This window comes from Capsicum annuum, chromosome 8, assembly GCF_002878395.1.
Source record: "Capsicum annuum cultivar UCD-10X-F1 chromosome 8, UCD10Xv1.1, whole genome shotgun sequence".
In the NCBI taxonomy this organism is placed as follows: Eukaryota; Viridiplantae; Streptophyta; class Magnoliopsida; order Solanales; family Solanaceae; genus Capsicum; species Capsicum annuum.
The window spans coordinates 148,923,007-148,943,163 of NC_061118.1; the positions used below are offsets into that span (position 1 = coordinate 148,923,007).

The 20,157-nt window shown below is 33.2% G+C and overlaps 1 protein-coding gene across 2 annotated transcripts; it reads right to left on the reverse strand.

Annotated features, from left to right (window-relative positions):
• Positions 1 to 1,027: 1,027 nt before the first annotated feature.
• LOC107839384 (AP2-like ethylene-responsive transcription factor At1g16060) lies at positions 1,028 to 19,832 on the reverse strand. Of its 2 annotated transcripts, none has more exons than XM_047394554.1 (8): positions 19,315 to 19,832; positions 19,049 to 19,131; positions 18,797 to 18,805; positions 18,529 to 18,617; positions 18,077 to 18,201; positions 17,046 to 17,122; positions 13,349 to 14,078; positions 1,028 to 1,392 (listed from the first exon to the last, which is right to left on the reverse strand). In XM_047394554.1, the coding sequence occupies exons 1-8, from the start codon at positions 19,533 to 19,535 to the stop codon at positions 1,359 to 1,361; spliced, it is 1,368 nt and encodes a 455-aa protein (XP_047250510.1). In that variant the 5' UTR covers positions 19,536 to 19,832; the 3' UTR covers positions 1,028 to 1,358. The 2 variants fall into 2 exon arrangements, with proteins under 2 accessions (XP_047250510.1, XP_047250509.1); XM_047394553.1 differs by lacking the exon at positions 1,028 to 1,392 and adding an exon at positions 7,061 to 7,131.
• Positions 19,833 to 20,157: the final 325 nt, after the last annotated feature.

A 20,157-nucleotide genomic window follows, 5' to 3' on the forward strand; every position in this document is an offset into this window, starting at 1 on the left:
GTGAGGCTGAAAAAATTGTTGCAGCCACAAGTTAAAAAACGTCACGTGTCATGTCATTTTTTTGATCAGTTATTTTAAACACCCATCTTCTCTTCTCTTTAATGGAATCAATTTTTCAAAATCTCCATTGCAAGAGCAGTTAAGGCTTTGAAAAAAAAATTTGACTTTTTTCTCAAGCTATTCTTAGCTGAATCGGCCTAAAATAGCAAGCACTTTTCATATATGTTCTAATTTTTATTTTTTCCTTTTGTTTCTTCCTTCTTCTCCAATAATGAAATGATGATGGATTTTAACGTGGTAGATGTTTATTTTTTGATAAAAATGATAAAAATATTAAAATAAAGCCGCTAAAAAGGAGATGGTTTGTTAGCCGCCATTTTTTTGGTGAAAAGGTATTTTCCGACGCCAAAAAAGGTGATGAAATTTCGTCAAATTGCTGATTATAATAGTGGAAGAAATCAATGTTAAAGTGAGTCAAAAATTTAACGAATCAAATGAATTCAAAAAATTATGTCCAATTTTAATTTGCTAAACCTACTATAATTATGAAAGCTTGGACAGTGGAGGAGAGGAACGAAGGAGAAGGAGATTAGTTGAAGAAAAAAAAAAAGAAGGGCGGGGTATTGGCTGATGTGGAGGGAGGAGATAAGGTAAAAGAGAGAAAAGAAAAGAAGGGCGGGCTATTAGCTGACATGGATGGAGGAGATAGGGTAAAAGAGAAAAGAAAGACAAAGTTGTAAGAGAGATAAAAAAAGAGAAAGATAAAAAAATATATTTATAAATAAATTAACACGTGTCAATCTGTGATTGGTGCCTGTTTAGCACCTATTTTTCAAAAATTAGGATTGATTTTAAAAAAAGATATATTAATATCATTTCAAAATTATTTAGGGGGCTAATAGGATGCCCGCAAACTTTAGGTGCCTTTTTAAAAATTCAGAACAATTTTAGTAGTGTCTTTATGTCTTTTCTCTTAATGCTATAATCCCGGACTAAGAATATAGATAGGCAATAATTAGAGCACATATTTAATAAAGATAATTTTACCTTTAATATAGTAACATCTTCCATTTTGAATGATCCATCTCATACTGTCTTTTGCTTGAGTCAAGTTTTTTCATAAAAAAAGTTATCTGACAGCTACATCTCGATTGCCGAATAAGTTGTAATGTAATACTTCGTTTTATTGAAACTGGCCCAAAAAGAGTCTTGATATCTAAATCTTTATCATTTCTTAATGTTGAGTGTAGCACAAATCACAGATATTCTTCTTATCTCAATCCTCCCAAGAATAGCATATATCAATCCAAAAGCTTTAGTAATATTCGTCTTTCTCAATGATTGAGACTTAAAAGAATCTAGAAAAATGCTTCTCCATCAATTTTATGGTTCCTGTAGAAGAAACAAGAGCAGTAAGAATATATATAGACAATGATTGCAATACATATTTAATAAGGATGATTTTACCTATTATGAAGACATTCTTCAATTTAGATAATTCATATCTTACTGTCTTCTGCCTTATTCCATGTTTAAGTCAAAAATATTTCATACATTAGAGTTACATGATTCCCATACATTGACCAACAGATGAGCTGTAATGCAATACTCTACCTTAGGGAACTTGACACAAAGAAAGACTTGACACCTAAATCTCCACAATTTCTTATTGTTAACTGTATCACAAATATCAGACATTCCTAGCATATTCAATATTCCTTCCTTTTCAGGATAACAATATTATCTCAAAAGCCTCGGTGATACTTGTCTTTTTCAGTAATGAAGTTTTAGAAGAATCTAACAAAATGCTTCTCCATCAATTCTATGATCCTCTTGGGAGGACTAAAAATGTAGATAGACAATAATTATAGCACTATTTAATATCGATAAGTTTACCCCCAATATGAAAACATCTCTTATTTTGGATAATTCATTTGATATTGTTCTTTGTTTTCTCTTTTGCTTGAGTCAATTTTTTTCATAATAAGATTTATCTGACACCTATACCTTGATCACCAAATAAGTTGTAATGTAATATTTTGTTATAGTGAAATTAGCCCAGGGAGAGTCTTGACATCTAAAACTCCACCATTTTTCAGTATTGAGTGTATCACATCTCAGACATTCTTCTCATATCCGATCCTCCTAAAGATATCATATGTTAATCAAAAGTTTCAGTGATACTTGTCTTTCTTAGTGGTGGAAACTCAAAGAAACTAGCAAAATGTTTCTCCATCAATTTTATGGTCTCTGTAGCAAGAATGAGCAGTAAAAATATAAATAGGTAATGATTACAACATATATTTAATTAAAATAATTTTGCCTCATATGAAGGCATCTTTCATTATAGATAATCTATATCCTATTGTGTTTTGCCTCATTCTTTATTTAAGCTAATTTTTTTCATACATTGAAGTTAAATGACTCCCACACCTTGGCCACTAGATGAGCTACAATGCAATACTCTACCTTAATGAACTTGAAACAAATGAAAACTTGACATCTAAATATCCACCATGTCTTAATGTTGATTGTATCACAAATATCTGACATTCTTATCATATCCAGTATTCTTTTCTTTTGGGATAACATATATTAATTCAAAACCCTTAGTGATACTTCTTTTCTAATGATGAAGCTCTAGAAAAATCTAACAAAATGATTCTCCATTAATTCTATAGTCCTCTTAAAAGGACTAGGAATGTAGATAGTCAATGATTATAACACATGTTTAGTAAAAATAATTTTACCTTCAATATAAAAGCATCTTTTATTTTGGATAATCTATCTCATACTGTTTTTTACTTGAGTCAAATTTTTCTAGAATAAAATTTATCTGACACCTATACCTTGGTCGTCGAATAAGTTATAATCTATTACTTTGTCTTAGTGAAATTGGCCAAAAAAACAGTTTTGACATCTAAATCTTCACCATTTCTTAGTGTTGAGTGTATCACAAATCTCAGATATTCTTCTCATCTCAATCCTCCTAACTATAGCATATATTAATTCAAAAAGCTTTAGTGATACTCGTCTTTCTCAGTGATGGAGACTTATAAGAATTTAGTAAAATGCTTCTCCAACAATTTTATGGTCCCTATAGGAGGAACAAGAACAGTAAGACTGTAGACAGATAATAACTGTAATACATGTTTAATAAGGATGATTTTACCTTATATGAAGACATCTTTCAATTTAAATAATCCATATCATATTGGCTTCTGCCTCATTCCTTGCTTAAGTCAAAACTTTTCAGAATAAGATTTATTTGACACCTACACCTTCACAAGATGAGCTGTAGTGCATACTCTGTCTTAGTGCGCTTGGCAAAAAAGAGTCTTGACATCTAAATCTTCAACAATTCTTAATGTTAAGTGTATCACAAATCTCAATATTCTTCTCATCTCAATCCTCCTAAAAATAACGTATATTAATTAAAAAGCTTTAGTGATGCTCGTCTTTCTCATTGATGGAGACTTGGAATAATCTAGCAAAATACTCCTCCATCAATTTTATGATCCCTATAGGAGGAACAAGAGCAGTAAGAATGTAGATAGACAATGACTACAATACATATTTAATAAGGATGATTTTACCTTATATGAAGACATCTTTCAATTTAGATAACTCATATCATATTGTCTTTTGCCTCATTCTTTGCTTAAGTTAAATTTATTCAGAATAAGATTTATCTGACATCTACACCTTGTACACCAGATGAGTTGTGGTGCAATACTCTGCCTTGATGAGTTTGACACAAAATGAGTCTTGACATCTAAATCTTCACCATTTCTTAATGTTGAGTGTATCACAAATCTCAAACATTCTTCTCGTTTCAATCCTCTAAAAATAGCTTATATTAATCCAAAAGCTTTAGTTATACTCGTCTTTCTCATTGACGTGGACTTAGAAAAATCTAGCAAAATGCTTTTCCATCAGTTTTATGGTCCCTATAGAAGTAACAAGAGTAGTATGTAGATAGAAAATGACTGCAATACATATTTAATAAGGATGATTTTACCTTATATGAAAATATCTTTCAATTTTAAATAATCCATCTCATATTGTCTTCTGCCTCATTCCTTGCTTAAGTCAAAACTTTTCAGAATAAGATTTATTTGACAGCTACACATTCACCAGATGAGTTGTAATGCATACTTTGCCTTAGTAAACTTGGCAGAAAAAGAGTCTTGATATCTAAATTTTCAACATTTCTTAATGTTGAGTGAATCACAAATCTCAACATTCTTCTCATCTCAATCCTCCTAAAGATAGCGTATATTAATTAAAAAACATTAGTGACACTCGTCTTTATCATTGATGAAGACTTAGAAAAATCTAGCAAAATATTTTTCATCAATTTTATGGTTCCTATAGGAGGAATAAGACCAGTAAGAAAGTAGATAGACAATAACTACAATACATATTTAATAAGGATGATTTTACCTTATACGAAGACATCTTTCAATTTAGATAACTCATATCATATTTTCTTCTGGCTCATTCCTTGCTTAAGTCAAAACTTTTTAGAATAAGATTTTTCTGACACCTACATCTTGGCCACTGAGTGAGCTGTGGTGCAATACTCTGTCTTAATGCACTTGGCACAAAAAGAGTCTTGACATCTAAATCTTCACCATTTCTTAATATCGAGTTATCACAAATCTCAAACATTCTTCTCATCTCAATCCTCCTAAGGATAGCATATATTAATTGAAAAGTTTCAGCGATACTCGTCTTTCTCATCGATGAAGACTTAGAAGAATCTAGCAAAATGCTTCTCCATCAATTTTATGGTCCCTATAGAAGTAACAAGAGCAGTATATAGATAGATAATGACAGCACTACATCTTTAATAAGGATGATTTTACCTTGTATGAAAATATCTTTCAATTTAGATAATTCATATCATATTGTCTTCTGTCGCATTCCTTGCTTAAGTCAAATTTATTCAGAATAAAATTTATTTGACTCATACACCTTCACCAAATAAGCTGTAGTGCATACTCTATCTTAGTGAATTTGGTGAAAAAAGAGTCTTGACATCTAAATCTTTACCATTTATTAATGTTGAGTGTATCACAAATCTCAAACATTCTTCTCATCTCAATCCTCTAAGAATAGCTTATATTAATCCAAAAGCTTTAGTGATACTCATCTTTCTTATTGATGGAGACTTAGAAGAATCTAGCAAAATGCTTCTTCATCAATTTTATGGTCCCTATAGGAGGAACAAAAGTAGTAAGAATATAGATAGAAAATCACTGCAATACATCTTTAATAAGAATTATTTTACCTTATATGAAGACATCTTTCAATTTAGATAATCCATATCATATTGTCTTCTGTCTCATTCCTTGCTTGAGTCAAAACTTTTCAGAATAAGATTTATTTGACACCTACACTTTCACCAGATGAGCTGTAGTGCATACTCTGCCTTAATGAACTTGGCACAAAAAGAGTCTTGACATTTAAATCTTTAACATTTCTTAATGTAAAGTGTATCACAAATCTCAACATTCTTCTCATCTTAATCCTCCCAAGGATAACGTATATTAATTAAAAAGTTTTAGTGATACTCGTCTTTCTCATTGATGGAGACTTAGAAGAATCTAGCAAAATGTTTTCCCATCAATTTTATGGTTCCCACAGGAGGAACAAGAGCAGTAAGAATGTAGATAGACAATGACTGCAAGACATAGTTAATAAGGATGATGTTACTTTATATGAAGACATCTTTCAATTTAGATAATCCAATTCATATTGTCTTCTGGCTCATTCCTTGCTTAAGTCAAAACTTTTTAGAATAAGATTTTTCTAACACCTACATCTTGGCCACCGAATGAGCTGTGGTGCAGTGCTCTTTCTTAATCAACTTGGCACAAAAAGAGTCTTGACATCTAAATCTTTACCATTTCTTAATATCGAGTGTATCACAAATATCAAACATTTTTCTCATCTCAATCCTCCTAAGGATAACATATATTAATTGAAAAGTTTTAGTGATACTCGTCTTTCTCATTAATGGAGACTTTAAAAAATCTAGGAAAATGTTTCTCCATCAATTTTATGATCCCTATAGGAGGAACAAAAATAGTAAGAATGTAGATAGACAATGACTATAATACATATTTAATAAGGATGATTTTACCTTATATGAAGACATCTTCCAATTTAGACAATCCATATCATATTGCATTTTGCCTCATTCCTTGCTTAAGTCAAATTTATTTAGAATAAGATTTATCTGACATCTACACCTTGGCCATCAGATGAGTTGTAGTGTAGTATTCTGCCTTGGTGAATTTGGCACAAAAAGAGTCTTGACATCCAAATCTTCACCATTTCTTAATGTTGAGTGTATCACAAATCTCAAACATTCTTCTCATCTCAATCCCCTAAGAATATCTTATATTAATCTAAAAGGTTTAGTGATGCTCGTCTTTCTCATTGATGGAGACTTAGAAGAATCTAGAAAAATGCATCTCCATCAATTTTATGGTCCCTATAGAAGTAACAAGAGCAGTAAGTAGATAAACAATGACTGCAATACATATTTAATAAGGATGATTTTACCTTATATGAAGACATCTTCCAATTTAGATAATCCATATCATACTGTCTTCTGCCTCATTCCTTGCTTAAGTCAATTTTTTCCAGAATAAGATTTATCTGACACTCACACCTTCTCCACCAGATGAGTTGTAATGTTATACTTTGCCTTAGTAAACTTGGCACAAAGGAAGACTTGACATCTAAATCTCCATCATTTCTTATTGTTTATTGTATCACAAATATCAAACATTCTTCTTATCTCAATCCTTTAAGAATAGCATATATTGATTCAAAAGTTTTAGTGATACTCGTCTTTCTCAGTGATAGAAACTTAGAAAAATCTAGCAAGATGTTTCTCCATCAATTTTATGATCCCTATAGGACGAACAAGAGCAGTAAGAATGTAAATAGACAGTGACTACAATACATATTTAATAAGGATGATTTTACCTGATATGAAGGCATCTTCCTATTTAGAAAATCCATATCATATTGTCTTCTGCCTCATTCCTTGCTTAAGTCAAATTTTTTCAGAATAAGATTTATCTGACACTTACACCTTCGCCACCGAATGAGCTGTAATGTAATACTCTGCCTTAGTGAACTTGGCACAAAGGAAGACTTGATATCTAAATCTCCATCATTTCTTAATATTGATCGTATCACAAATATCAGACATTCCTAGCATATCCAATATTCCTTCTTTTTAGGCTAACATATACTAATTCAAGAGCCTCAGTGATACTTGTCTTTTCCGGTGATGAAACTTTAGAAGAGCATAACAAAATGCTTCTCCGTCAATTCTAATATCCTTTTAGGATGACTAAGAATGTAGATAGACAATGATTGTAGCACTGTTTAATAAGATAGTTTTGCATCTAATACGAAAACATCTCCCATTTTGGATAATCCATCTCATACTGTGATACGGGACTAACTAAGAACACACGAAACCAGCCAAGGAAACAACCAGACAAACCGAGACTAGATAACCACTAGGCGGAGAACAAGATGGAATCTAGGCTACGACAGCAACACAACAACAATGATACGGTAACAAACAAAGCAATAATGTAAAGATAGATAAGATAACATACGAAGTTACGAAGAATGAAGAATCAAACCGTGTATCAAACTATAAAAATCTTAAACTCGAAAAATCAAACACTAATCTTCTTATAGTGACCCCTAAGGGAATCAACTCCGCTTACAACAACTATTTCTAAGCAATATCTAATACACGATTTTCCAAGCCCTACCCTACACTCTCAAAGAGGAAAGAAAACTTTCAATGTGTTTCAAATATCCATCATAAACCAAGGAAAATAAGACTAATAAGAACCTATTTATAGCCTAATCATAAAATGACCAAGATACCCTTAATAATAAGGGGCGGCCGTGGAGTGTTGAAATTTACATGATGAAATGGCCAAAACACCCTTAATGAGGAGGGGCGGCCTAAGAGTGCTTGGAATCCTCTTCACACTTCAACATGTGCAATCCCTTGGAGCTCTTAGATAGTCATCAAGGCAAGCCTTCAAGTAACCCTCCACACACGGAATTACTCTATTAAGTGTCCAAAATGGTTTTCCCATGCATATTTCCGTGTCTTCAATATTACCAAAGCTTGACCCTTCATGTATTGGCCTCGAGTGATGGCATCAAAAGCTATGTTGGCCATTTGGATCGTATCATACTGTCCTTTGTTTTCTCTCTTGCTTGAGTCAAATCTTTCCATAATAAGATTTACTTGTCACCTACATCTTGATCACCGAATAAGTTGTAATGTAATACTTTGCCATAGTGAAACTGACCCAAAGAGAGTCTTGACATCTAAATCTTCACCATTTTTCAGTATTGAGTTGTATCAGAAATCTCAGATATTCTTCTCATATCCAATCCTCCTAAGGATATCGTATGTTAATCAAAAACTTCAGTGATAGGATAACATATATTAATTCAAGAGCCTAAGTGATATTTGTCTTTCCAATTGATGAAGCTTAAGAAGAACCTAACAAAATGCTTCTCCATCAATTTTATGATCCTTTTAGGAGGACTAAAAATTAGATAGACAATGATTGTGTCAAGATTAGTGTCTTAAAAGCTGCAGATTAGTTGTACCAGCTGCTGTAAATACAACTTTAAAGTAGGATTTAAATTTATTAAATGAGGCTGCAATCATGCAAAATCAGCTTTATTACTTTTGCTTATTTTTAGGTCATAATTATTAGAAATAATGATAGCTTATTTTACTCCTTTTATTGAGTTTTTTCAGTTATGTTCTTAGGTATAAATGTGGCAGTGATCAATGAAACTTAATAACGCTTTCTGCTCTTTCTTTTCTTTGTTAAGATATGTTTTCTCTCCAACAGATTGGTATCAAAGAATTGCCATCTTGAGGGACTTGTGAGAAGAGAGTGAATAAAAAACACAAGTTCTTTCTATATAACCATTCTTTAAACTGTTATCTTAAATAGTTTCTAGAAAATCAATTCTGAAATAAGCTTTCTAATTCCACCCGTCTTCAATGGTGAGAATTATCAAGCTTGGCCAATTAGAATGACGGTTTATTTTGAAGCACTGGATCTATGAGAAGCAGTAGAAGAGGACTTTGAAGTAACTCATCTTGGAGATAATCTAACAGTGAATCAAATGAGACATCACAGGGAGAGAAAGACAAGGAAAGCCAAAGCCAAAGCCAAAACATGTCTTTTCTCTGTGGTATCTCCTTCAATTCTTACCAAAATTACGCAAATGAAGTCCACTGTAGAAATTTGGGAGTATCTTGAAAAGGAATATCAACGAAAGAGATCAAAATATGCAAGTGATGAATCTGATTTGGGAATTTGAAATGAAGAGAATGAAAGAATCAGAAACCATAAAAGATTATGCAGATCAGCTACTTGACTTAGCCAACAAGGTGAGATTGCTTGGTAAGGATTTTACTAATGAAAAAATTATTCAAAAAAATTCTTGTCACACTTCCTGAGAAATATGAAGCCACAATCTCTTCTTTAGAGAATTCTAAGGATCTGTCAAGCATTACCTTGACAGAACTTGTTAATGCTTTGTAGGCATTGGAGCAAATGAGAATAATGAGGAAAGAAGGTTCTGTTGAAGGTGTTTTTCAAGCTAAATCACAAAACGAGTCATACGAGGAAAAGAAAAAGAACCAGATGCAAAGGTAAGACAATAACTACAACAATCAGCGAGGAAGTAATCCACCCTGCCCTCATTGGAAAAAGACAAATCACTCTCAACAGAAATGTTGGTGGAGACCAGATGTCAAGTACAATAAATGTGGTCAACTGGGCCATGTGGAGAGGGTATGCAAGTCATAAACGCAACAAGAAGAAGCCAAGGCTGCTGTAAATCAATATGATGAAGAGATATTTTTTGTAGCAACTTGTTTTGCTAGCAATAACACTTCTAAAAATTGGTTGATTGATACTGGATGTACAAATCATATGATCAGTGATCAAAAGCTCTTTAAAGAACTAAATAGATCTGTTATTTCCAAAGTCAAAATTGAAAATGGAGAATATCTTGACGCAAAAGGCAAAGGAACAATTACAATTTAAAGCCCTACAGGTTTGAAACTTATAACTAATGTTTTCTTTGTTCCTGATCTTGATCAAAACCTCTTAAGTGTTGGGCAACTACTTGAAAATGGTTTCAAAGTGTTGTTTGAAGAAAAAACATGTGTCATTAAGGATTCTGATAATATGGAGATGCTCAATGTCAAGATGAGAGGAAGGAGTTTTTCCTTGAATCTATTGGACGAGGAGCAAACAACAGTTGTCAGGTTGGAAAATGATTTCGAGTTATGCAACAAAAGACTCGAACATTATCATCATGATGCCATACTCTTCATGAAAGAAAATCAACTAGCAGAAGGTCTCCCGAGCCTTAAGAAAATTCTGTCTGCTTGTGAAGCTTGTCGGTATGGGAAGCAAACAAGGCTTCTTTTTCAGAATTCATTATGGAGGCCAAAAAGAAAGCTGCAACTTGTTCACATGGATGTAAGAGGACCTCAAAAAACATTATCTTTAAAGAAAATCGAGCATCAGCTAACGACACCCTATACTCCTCAATAAAACAGAGTAGTGGAAAGGAAAAATAAGATGCTAATGAAGATGACAAGGTGTTTACTCCATGAGAAAGGGCTACCAAAAAATTTTTGGGCTGAAGCTACCAATACTGCAGTATTTCTGCTCAACAGATTGTCAACTAAGTCTCTACTTAGAGCAAGATTCGAGTTTCTCGGAGAAAGACTTGGTGTTACAGCTCTTAAGTCAAGGAAGAGTGTTAAAATTAGTGCCTCAAAAGCTGTAGATTAGTTGTACCAGCTGCTGTAAATACAAATTTAAAGTAGGATTTAAATTTATTAAATGAGGTTGCAATCATGCAAAAACAACTTTATTACTTTTGTTTATCTTTAGGTCATAATTATTAGAAATAATGATAGCTTATTTTACTCCTTTTATTGAGTTTTTTCAGTTATGTTCTTATGTATAAATGTGGCAGTGATCAATGAAACTTAATAATGCTTTCTGCTCTTTTTTTTCTTTGTTAAGATCTGTTTTTCTCTCCAATAGATTGTAGCACTGTTTAAATAATTACCTCCAATATGAAAACATCTCCAATTTTGGATAATCCATCCCATACTGTCGTTTGTTTTCTCCGTTGCTTGAATCAAATTTTTTCATAATAAGATTATCTGCCACCTGCACCTTGATCACCAAATAAGTTGTAATGTAATACTTTGCCATAGTGAAATTTGCCCGAAGAGAGTTTTGATATCTATATCTTCACCATTTCTTAGTATTGAGTGTATCATAAATCTCAACGTTCTTCTCATATCCAATCCTCTTAGATATATCATATGTTGACCAAAAACTTCAGTGATACTTGTCTTTCTCAGTGGTGGAAACTCGAAAGAAACTAGCAAAATGTTTCTCCATTAATTTTATGGTCGTTGTAGGAGGAATAAGAGTAATAATAATATAGATAGGTAATGATTGGCCCACAGGGAGTCTTGACATCTAAATCTCCTCCCTTTCTTAATGTTGAGAGTATCACAAATATCATTCTTCTCATAGCCAATCTTCCGCTCCCCTTAGGACAGCATATCTTAATCTAAGAGTTTCACTGATAGTTGTCTTTCCCAGAATAATCTAGCAAAATGCTTCTCCATCAATTCTATGATCCCTTTAGGAGGACTAAGAACAGTAAGAATTTTGATAGTAGACAATGATTGCATAACTATTTTATCCATATGAAAGTATCTTTCATTTTGGATAATCCATCTCATATTATCCTTTGCTTTATCTCTGACACCCACATTTTGATCACCGGATGAGCTATAATACAATACGTGTTGCCTCAGTAAAACTGCCCCAAAAGGAGTCTTTAACATTTGTCTCCATCAATTCTTAATGTTGAGCGTATCACAAGTATCAAGCATTCTTGTTATATCTAATCTTCCTTCCTCTTTATGATAGCATCTATTAGTCCAAGAGCTTTGGTGATACTAGATTACTAGTCGTTCTTACTAGCGGAGCGCCAAAAGAATCTAGCAAAATACTTCTCCATCAATTCTATGGTTCCTTTAGGAGGACTAAGAGCAGTAAGAGTGTAGATAGACAGTGATTGCAACACATGTTTAATAAGGATAATTTTTACCCTATCACAACAACAACATACCCAGTGTATTCCCCACATAGTGTAGCAAATTGCTTTGCCACCCAATTGATCTCCTGATTATCTTTAAAAGTAACTTCTCAAGATATTCCACTCTTCTCTTATCAACGTAGATAAGAAGGCACCCCAGATACTCAAAAGAAAAATTCCTGTCAAGAAAACCAGTAGCACTTATAATCTTATTGATTTTCCGAGGGCCAATATCAGGAGCAGTGAGAGGGACATTTATTCTTGTTGATTCTTTGAGTAGAGCTTCTCACTGTGAATCTATTTCGTAATCCGTCTATTAGATTTGGTTTTACTACTAGAGATGATGACTGTCATCGACATAAGACAAATAGTTTACAATGGGACCTCTATCAGACAGAAAAATGAATGAAATATTCATTGTGATTGAGGTTTTTTAAAAGTCTAGTCAGAACCTCATCCCTAGTAACCAAAAAGACAGAGAATGTATATTCTTCATGTATACACGTAGACGAGGGTGTAATGATGTTAGGTTGTGCCTTTTCCCATGAAGGTCATGTTCGATATGAACTGCCTATTACTGAAATTCTTTTACTTATATAAAAGAAATTGTTTGATTTTTCCTTGACCCTTTACTCTACGTTGAAAGTGAATAATCAAATACAACTAACAAGAGTACTATCAAGGCGAGCCTATTATGCAATATGATGACTAAGAAAGAACATTACCAATGCACAAAAAAGCTATATTGCTCGGACTCGAGTCCAAATACGCCGTCGGATACGTGTCGAATCCTCCAAAAAGTAGCATATTTTCGGAGAATTCAATACGGATGTGGCAACGTTTTTGCAAAAAGCTAAGCAATATAGCGGAAAAGCAAGTGCGACTGGGGATATCGACAGGCAAAATGAAACCAAAAAAGTTTGCTAAGCAACGGTAGTAAGTTTAGCTATACTGCAGGAGTTCATATTTGGTGAAACTAATTAAAACCAGTCACAAGACCTTATGCTTGTGTCTCTATATCTAGGAAAGATTAAAAGGCATCTAAAACTAGGAGGAAGGTTTCCTATCAAACTTATAATATACTTAACACCAAGCTGAGTTCTTAATCCAAGCATCTTACTTTGTCGAAGATGTCCAACCTCCCACGTCTTTCATGTCGCTGGAGATGGATGTTGTTCTTGACACAGCTGTTGATGAAGTAGGCGAAATCGACGGATTGTTCCTTACTTCCTCATTATTACCTTCAACCATGTCGATGATCATGCTGTCGGAGAATAAGTCCAGGTTGTTGAACTCCTGCTCACGTGATTGCTCATAGAGATTGAAGTTAATGTTGTTGTCAAAGCCGGTGTTGTTGAAAAGATCCATCAAGTCGGCTGGTTTGTCAAGACAGAAGTCCGAAACTTGGAAAGAACCAAATGTGTTGTCCAAGTACATGCTCCACGGGTAGTCATCTTCCTCCTGGTAGCCTTTCCCCTTTATTATTTCAGCAGCAGACTCCATTTTAGGAGCAAACTCCAACTTCAGGACTTTTGGTTGAGTCACTTCATCAGAATCAAGTGCAGGCGTAAACTCTAACTTTGGTACGAATAGTGGTTCGAAAGCTAATTCTTCTTGCATGAAATCCTCTTGGTTTTCTTCTTGTTGAACCGGCTGATATTGTACAATCACCTCATCTGATTGCACCTCATTAGAGGACTCTGTGTTTTCCATCTGTGATAACAGATCCGGTTCGCGGAGTGTCTTCAACCAGTCTGCATATCTGCTGATGTCGAAGTTGGTGACTGCGTTAGGCCCTCTATACTCAATTGCTGCCATATCATATGCTGCAGCTGCTTCTTCTTGAGTGCCTTGAGCAAAGAGAGAGAAATAAATGACAAGTGATTTCGAGAATCTGTTTCTCCGAAAAGTTCATTTCAGATATTGTTACTGCACTCAACTATATGAGACCTAGTTTGAAACTATGTTTCTCAGACTCTTCAAACATATAGATCGACAGGGGCATGTGCATTCATGAAGGATCTGACATGGATACGACAACATAACATTTTTGAGACTCCGAGCAACATAGGTTCGAACTAGTTTATAAGATCGCCGAATGCACCAGTTGAGCTCTTCGAAGAAGATAGCAGATCTAAACAAAGAAATCATCAACAACAACACACCTAGTGTAATCCCACAAGTGGGTCCGGAGAGGTTAGCATACATGCAGACCTTACCTTTAAAAGGTAGAGAGGTTGTTTTCTAATAGATCCTCGGCTCAAGTAAAAACATTAAAAGGTAATTTGAAAAAAGAAACAACAGGAGTGAAGAGGCCAACACAAAATGCAAAAGAAAGCATAATAACGCATACTAAAAATGGAATGATCACTACCACAAATTAACACGGTAATAAAGTGCGGAAAAAAAAGTAATAGTAACAAAAATGGAATAACAAGAAACTCTCAAAAGTAATACTATGGCTACTAGTATGAAAGACTAAGCGAGACAACCCTCAACTAGCTAACTAACCCTCTATACCTTAATCAAAATTAATTCAGAACAATTGGAAATATACAACGCCATATTTTGTATTGTCCAATCAGCAGTGCCATCCGCGAGTCAAAACATTAGTAACAAGGAAACGAATCATCACTAACCTAAAGTGAACGCGAGAATAGAAATGCTCTAGATTTATCTTACTCGTTCATAAAAAGCAACAAATTATGCATCAATTGCAAGTAACAAGTACCACTTATTCTTAATACGACACAAGTACCAGCAGTGACAAAAATTCTTTTTGACAACTATATTACTACTTGTTCAACCCATCAATGTACATTATATGTTTCTCTTCGTCGGCAAGGGTTGTGGTGGGATGAATAAGGTAAATGCGTCCTATGCGGACAGAGCACAATGGGTTTTCTTCTTCCAAAGTAGTACTTAATAAAATGGGAAGGTACTTTTTTTTTTTTGTTCTATTAGAGATTGTACCTTATGCATGACTTGAAATTAAAAGAGCACAATATTAATGGGTTAGGTGTACTAGTTGGAGATGAGGATGATGAGACAGTATGCATCAATCCAAAGGCATAATTGTCTACTGTGATTAAACAAAAATTATTCATCCCATTAAGCATATATGAATCAAGGCTCTGACAGTGTCACGAGCCAAGATCTAATACCGTCACATTAAAGAAAATCAACATAATCAACTATCTTAATTACCATTCAAATCTCTTACTACCCACTAATTAACCTATACCACTTAACCAAATACAATTCATAGCATCTACATGATTCATTAAGGTAATTTCAAAAAAATTCAAAACTGGCTCAAATTTGTGGACTAAGATAGTTGTATCCATACAAAGTATTTTAAGTTAAAAGGTCGCCCCACATAATTAAAGGCCAATTTTATTAACTTAATAATATAGGAAGTGATTTTAATTAGCAACCCCTTAAAATTTTAGTAGCATATGTGGGACCAACTCAAAGGGAATTTTGAGTAAATTAGGATTTGTTTAGTTTTTCTAGTTTTAGTCAAACTTGAACCACTGAACGAAAATCAACAAAAATGGGTAAGGACTAAACTCACTAAGAAAAATATAGGGGAATATTTTCAATTTTTATAAAGTTGGAACAGAAAGTCTTTAACTTTTTGTACGGTCCACAAAGATCTGCATCAAAATATTTTAAATTTTTGGACCACATCAGCCTTTCAACTTTGATCTGAGTAAATAATATAAAACACCAATGATCATGTGCCATGTCAGCTTTAATCCTATTGTAGCTATTAGATTTATGTTAAGACACATAAAAGCGTCAAATCTTTCCAAAGTAGTAAATCTGTATTGAAAAGGAATCGGAATCGGACACGGACACTCTAAGGGGTTGATTGGTTCTGAAAGAGTTACCTCGGATATTTAATCTCGATAATAACTATTCTGGATTAGTATCTCACTATATATATATATATATGACATATCTTATTTCATCACTATAATATAATATAAATGGTAGGATAAATAATTCTGAAACTAAGTTATACCTCCAACCAAATGCGAGATAAAATAATCTTGCATTTTATTCTATAACTATTATACCTTATACCTCACAATAAAACCACCCTCAAGGGATGGAAAAAGTAGGGATATCCCATGAAATTATGTTATCCCTCCCTCCCCATGGGATAATAATCCCATCATTTTAATACAAATGGTGGGATAAAACCGTCTCGAATTAAGTAATCCCTTCTACCAAACATGGGGTAAAGTTAATTCCAATCTTTATTCTGAGATTATTTTTCTTATTCCTTCTACCAAACGACCCCTAAGGGTATAGTAAAGAGGTAGGGAACTAGAAGTTTCGGATTTGAGCTTTGGAAATGAAAAATGTATTTACGCGGAGCTCTTTAACCCTCGATACACATATGCTTAAATTTGGATTAGTCGAACCAAGGACAGATTTAGAATTTGAAGTTTATGGATGATTCGAACAACTTCGAGATTTTACAATCAAATAAATACAGACATTTAAGGATAGTCGGGATAAAAGCTACTGAATTTCAATGAATTTGTCGATTGAATCTTTGGACCAAATGAATTCGAATACTCGATATGGTTAAACAAAAAAGAACCAACACATATTTGTTTTCGACATTTTAATACAACAAATCTTTGATATCCTCCTCCGTTTTTTATGATCATTTAAAACAAAATCTTAAAAAAAAGAAGAAAAAACTCACACCGACCAAGAAACTAGTACTCAAAAATCACAATAACAACAACTTAACTAACGTGCAAAATGAAAGAGATATAAAGTTAAGATACACATACTGTAAGTTCCCAAATAGAGATACTTATTTCCATAAACACGTCCAATTCTTGCCTCCCATCGACCATTATGGTGGTGCCTGTCAATATAAAAATTCCAAATATGAGAGGTCAATTTCGCCTTCTATCCAATAACTAAAGTGTTCTTTTCGCAAAAAATGCATGTTTTTATTTAATTCGTGGACAGGGGAAAGGGAAATAGAAGAGGCAATTACAAGATGAATAATCGAACATTCACCAACAAGCATTAAATGAGTCACAAATAGATATTGAGCTATTAAAGACCCTTTTGACCCTAAGAATGTTATACTTTTTGGTCGTACAAATGTGAGGTTGACACAATCATAAATAATTTTCTTTAAAAAAAATTTCGTGACCAAATGCCTATTAAGATTCTCCACAAAATGTACTATATCTTACCACTTATGGAATGGTCAATTTATTTGAATCCGTAGACCGTAATCACATTTTTTCGTCATTCCTAAATATGCACCTAAAACACTCAGCCCACAAATAGACAGTGAATCCAACTGGGTCCCACTCCAAAACTATGCCCTAAGTAGGTCCCACAACAAGCATGAAAATCCACAAAATTTGTTGACTTCCACTTATATGTACCCGGCCTTGCATTTATAAAATAAAAATAAATAATTTTTCATGTCTTTTGTCCCTCTTCCTTTTTCTAATTAAATGGACTTTAAAACTTTTAATTATTTATACTAAAATTTAATTCAACACTTATTTTAAAAAGTTTAATCTAAGACTTATTTTTTAAAAATATTACTCCCTCCATTTTAAAGTACAGGTTCTATTTTTATTTTATGAGTTAAATGACAGAACTATGACTAATATTTTAAAATATATTTTTTATTATATTGATATGAGAAAAAAAGTATAATTTATAATATTTTTTGTATAATTTTTAAATAACTACATTTTAATTTTAAAATGTAAAATTTATTAAATTCAATTAAACTTGAAAATTAGTTCAATTGACTCTTGAGAGAACCGAAAAATATGAAAAATTATTTTACCTTGCGACGCCACGATATTTGGAAACACCTCTAGAAAATCCACTGCTCTTTCGCCTTAGTGAAGCCAAGTACTCTTCCTTATTTAGCCTATGCATTTCTTCAAACTCTTTGATGTATGTTTCCACCTGCATTGTTTTGTTGTACGTCACGTTTTAACCTCTTGTACCCTTATACGGTTACTTTTTGTCTTTTTGCCTCTTTTTTTTCTCTCTCCCAAAGAGAGACAAAAATCCCAAACCGAAACACCGCTAGGATTTTTTTGGTTTTTACATAAAAAAAAATTAATAGCTCTTAACTTGTACCAAAAATGGAAAAGGGAAAATAATTCTTTTTTTTTAATTAAATTGGAGGTAGGGGAGAAATGAGGGAGGCGATTACAAAACGAAGAAAGGTGAGCTATTAATAATTTTCGAGAAAAAAGTTAATAAGAAAAATAGTGAGAATTTAAGTACCGGAAAATTAAGTATAGTTGTGGGCCCCCAATACTTGAGGGCCGCAAGATCATAAGTTCTGGCAGCAGCTTCTTCACTATCATAAGCTCCTGAAAATTGAAAATGACATTTTAAAACTTAACAATTAATTTTCTTAAATTTAATTTATACCCAAAAAAAAAAAAAAAAAAAGCAAGCAGTAAAATAATTTTAAGAAAAGTTTGTGCATAAATGGTGTTGTATTTTGTGCAAAAACATTTGGACATTTGGAAGAGATTTAAGAGCTTACCCAAATAAACTAACCAGCAAAAGAGGCGTTTATTGTTAACGTTGCAAGTGACAGCAGAGAGGGGATCATCACAAGAACCAACAAAGAAGAGAGTCAGATTAATGATAGTTAAAAAAACAATTAAATTAACTAAACAAGATTAAAGTAAAAAATTAAACTCTAATAAAATAATATTACTGTAGATCTCCTTGATTTCAATAAATAATAAACATTAAATAAAATGAGTTTAAAGAAAAAAAGAAGAGCATTCACCTTGTTTTCCTTTCTTCTTCTGATTGCTATTCCAAGTACCCTTGTCCCATAGATGAGCTTCATATCTTCCTGTCCATCTATGCCTGCAAATAAATAAAGAACTTTAATTAACAAAAAATAATTAATTTTTCTAATCACTCATTTCTTCATGCATGCAAATAAAAATCAAAACCCATTACCAAAATCCAATTCTGATATGTGGGTTGTTCATAAAACACCTTGAATGTGTGTGTTACTGTGTGAATTTGAAAGGAAAAAAAATGTACCTGGTTACGCCTCTGTAAATGGAGCTTCTTTTGGTTGGTGATGAATCAGCATTTGCAATTCTCTTAGCTCTAGAAGCACGTTTGGGCCTCAGCTTTGGCTTGGGCTTGGGCTTCAGCTTCATCTTTTTGTTCTCTGTTACTTCATGGATTTGTTGTTCAATGCATGAAGATGATGAAGAAGAAGAGGAACAAGAAAATGAAAATGATGGAGATTTCTTCATAGCTTTTTTCTTTTTTTTTCCCCAAAAAATTTGTTTTTTCTTTTTTTGGGTTTTTTGGGGGTTGGTTAATTGATAAAAATGGCAATGTGGGTATTTCTGGGTATTCAATTTCTTGGATTTTTAGGGGGAATGGGAGTGACTGGAAAGTGAAAATCAAGAAGAAGAAGAAGAAGAAGAGAAACAAAAAGGTGTTTATTTTTTTATTTTTTTTATTTCTTTGCTTTTCTGGTAAACCAAAGTGGTTTACCAAATGAAGAAGAGAAACACAAGAGGAATACAAGAATTGCATTTGGGTTAGAATGGAGGTTATAAAGCTGACCAACACTCACCCACCCACCCACTATGACTTAGGGTAGTGGGGTAGGTGTGGGGCGGGGGAGTGAGCGTGGTGTGGGGGTATGGAGGGGTGGGGTGTTAAGTTAACTAAGTAGTTTAACTTGGGTTAATTTCACTTGAGTTAATTAAGTGTCTTTAACACTTGGCCAAATGTAAGTTCAGACTTCAGTTCAGAAACCATGATGCTATTATGCCAATTGGCCTTTCTTTCGCTACTTGGGAATCTTTTTTTTTAAAAAAAAAAAACAATTATTTCACTTATTTTTAAATTTATTTTGTTTTTTTT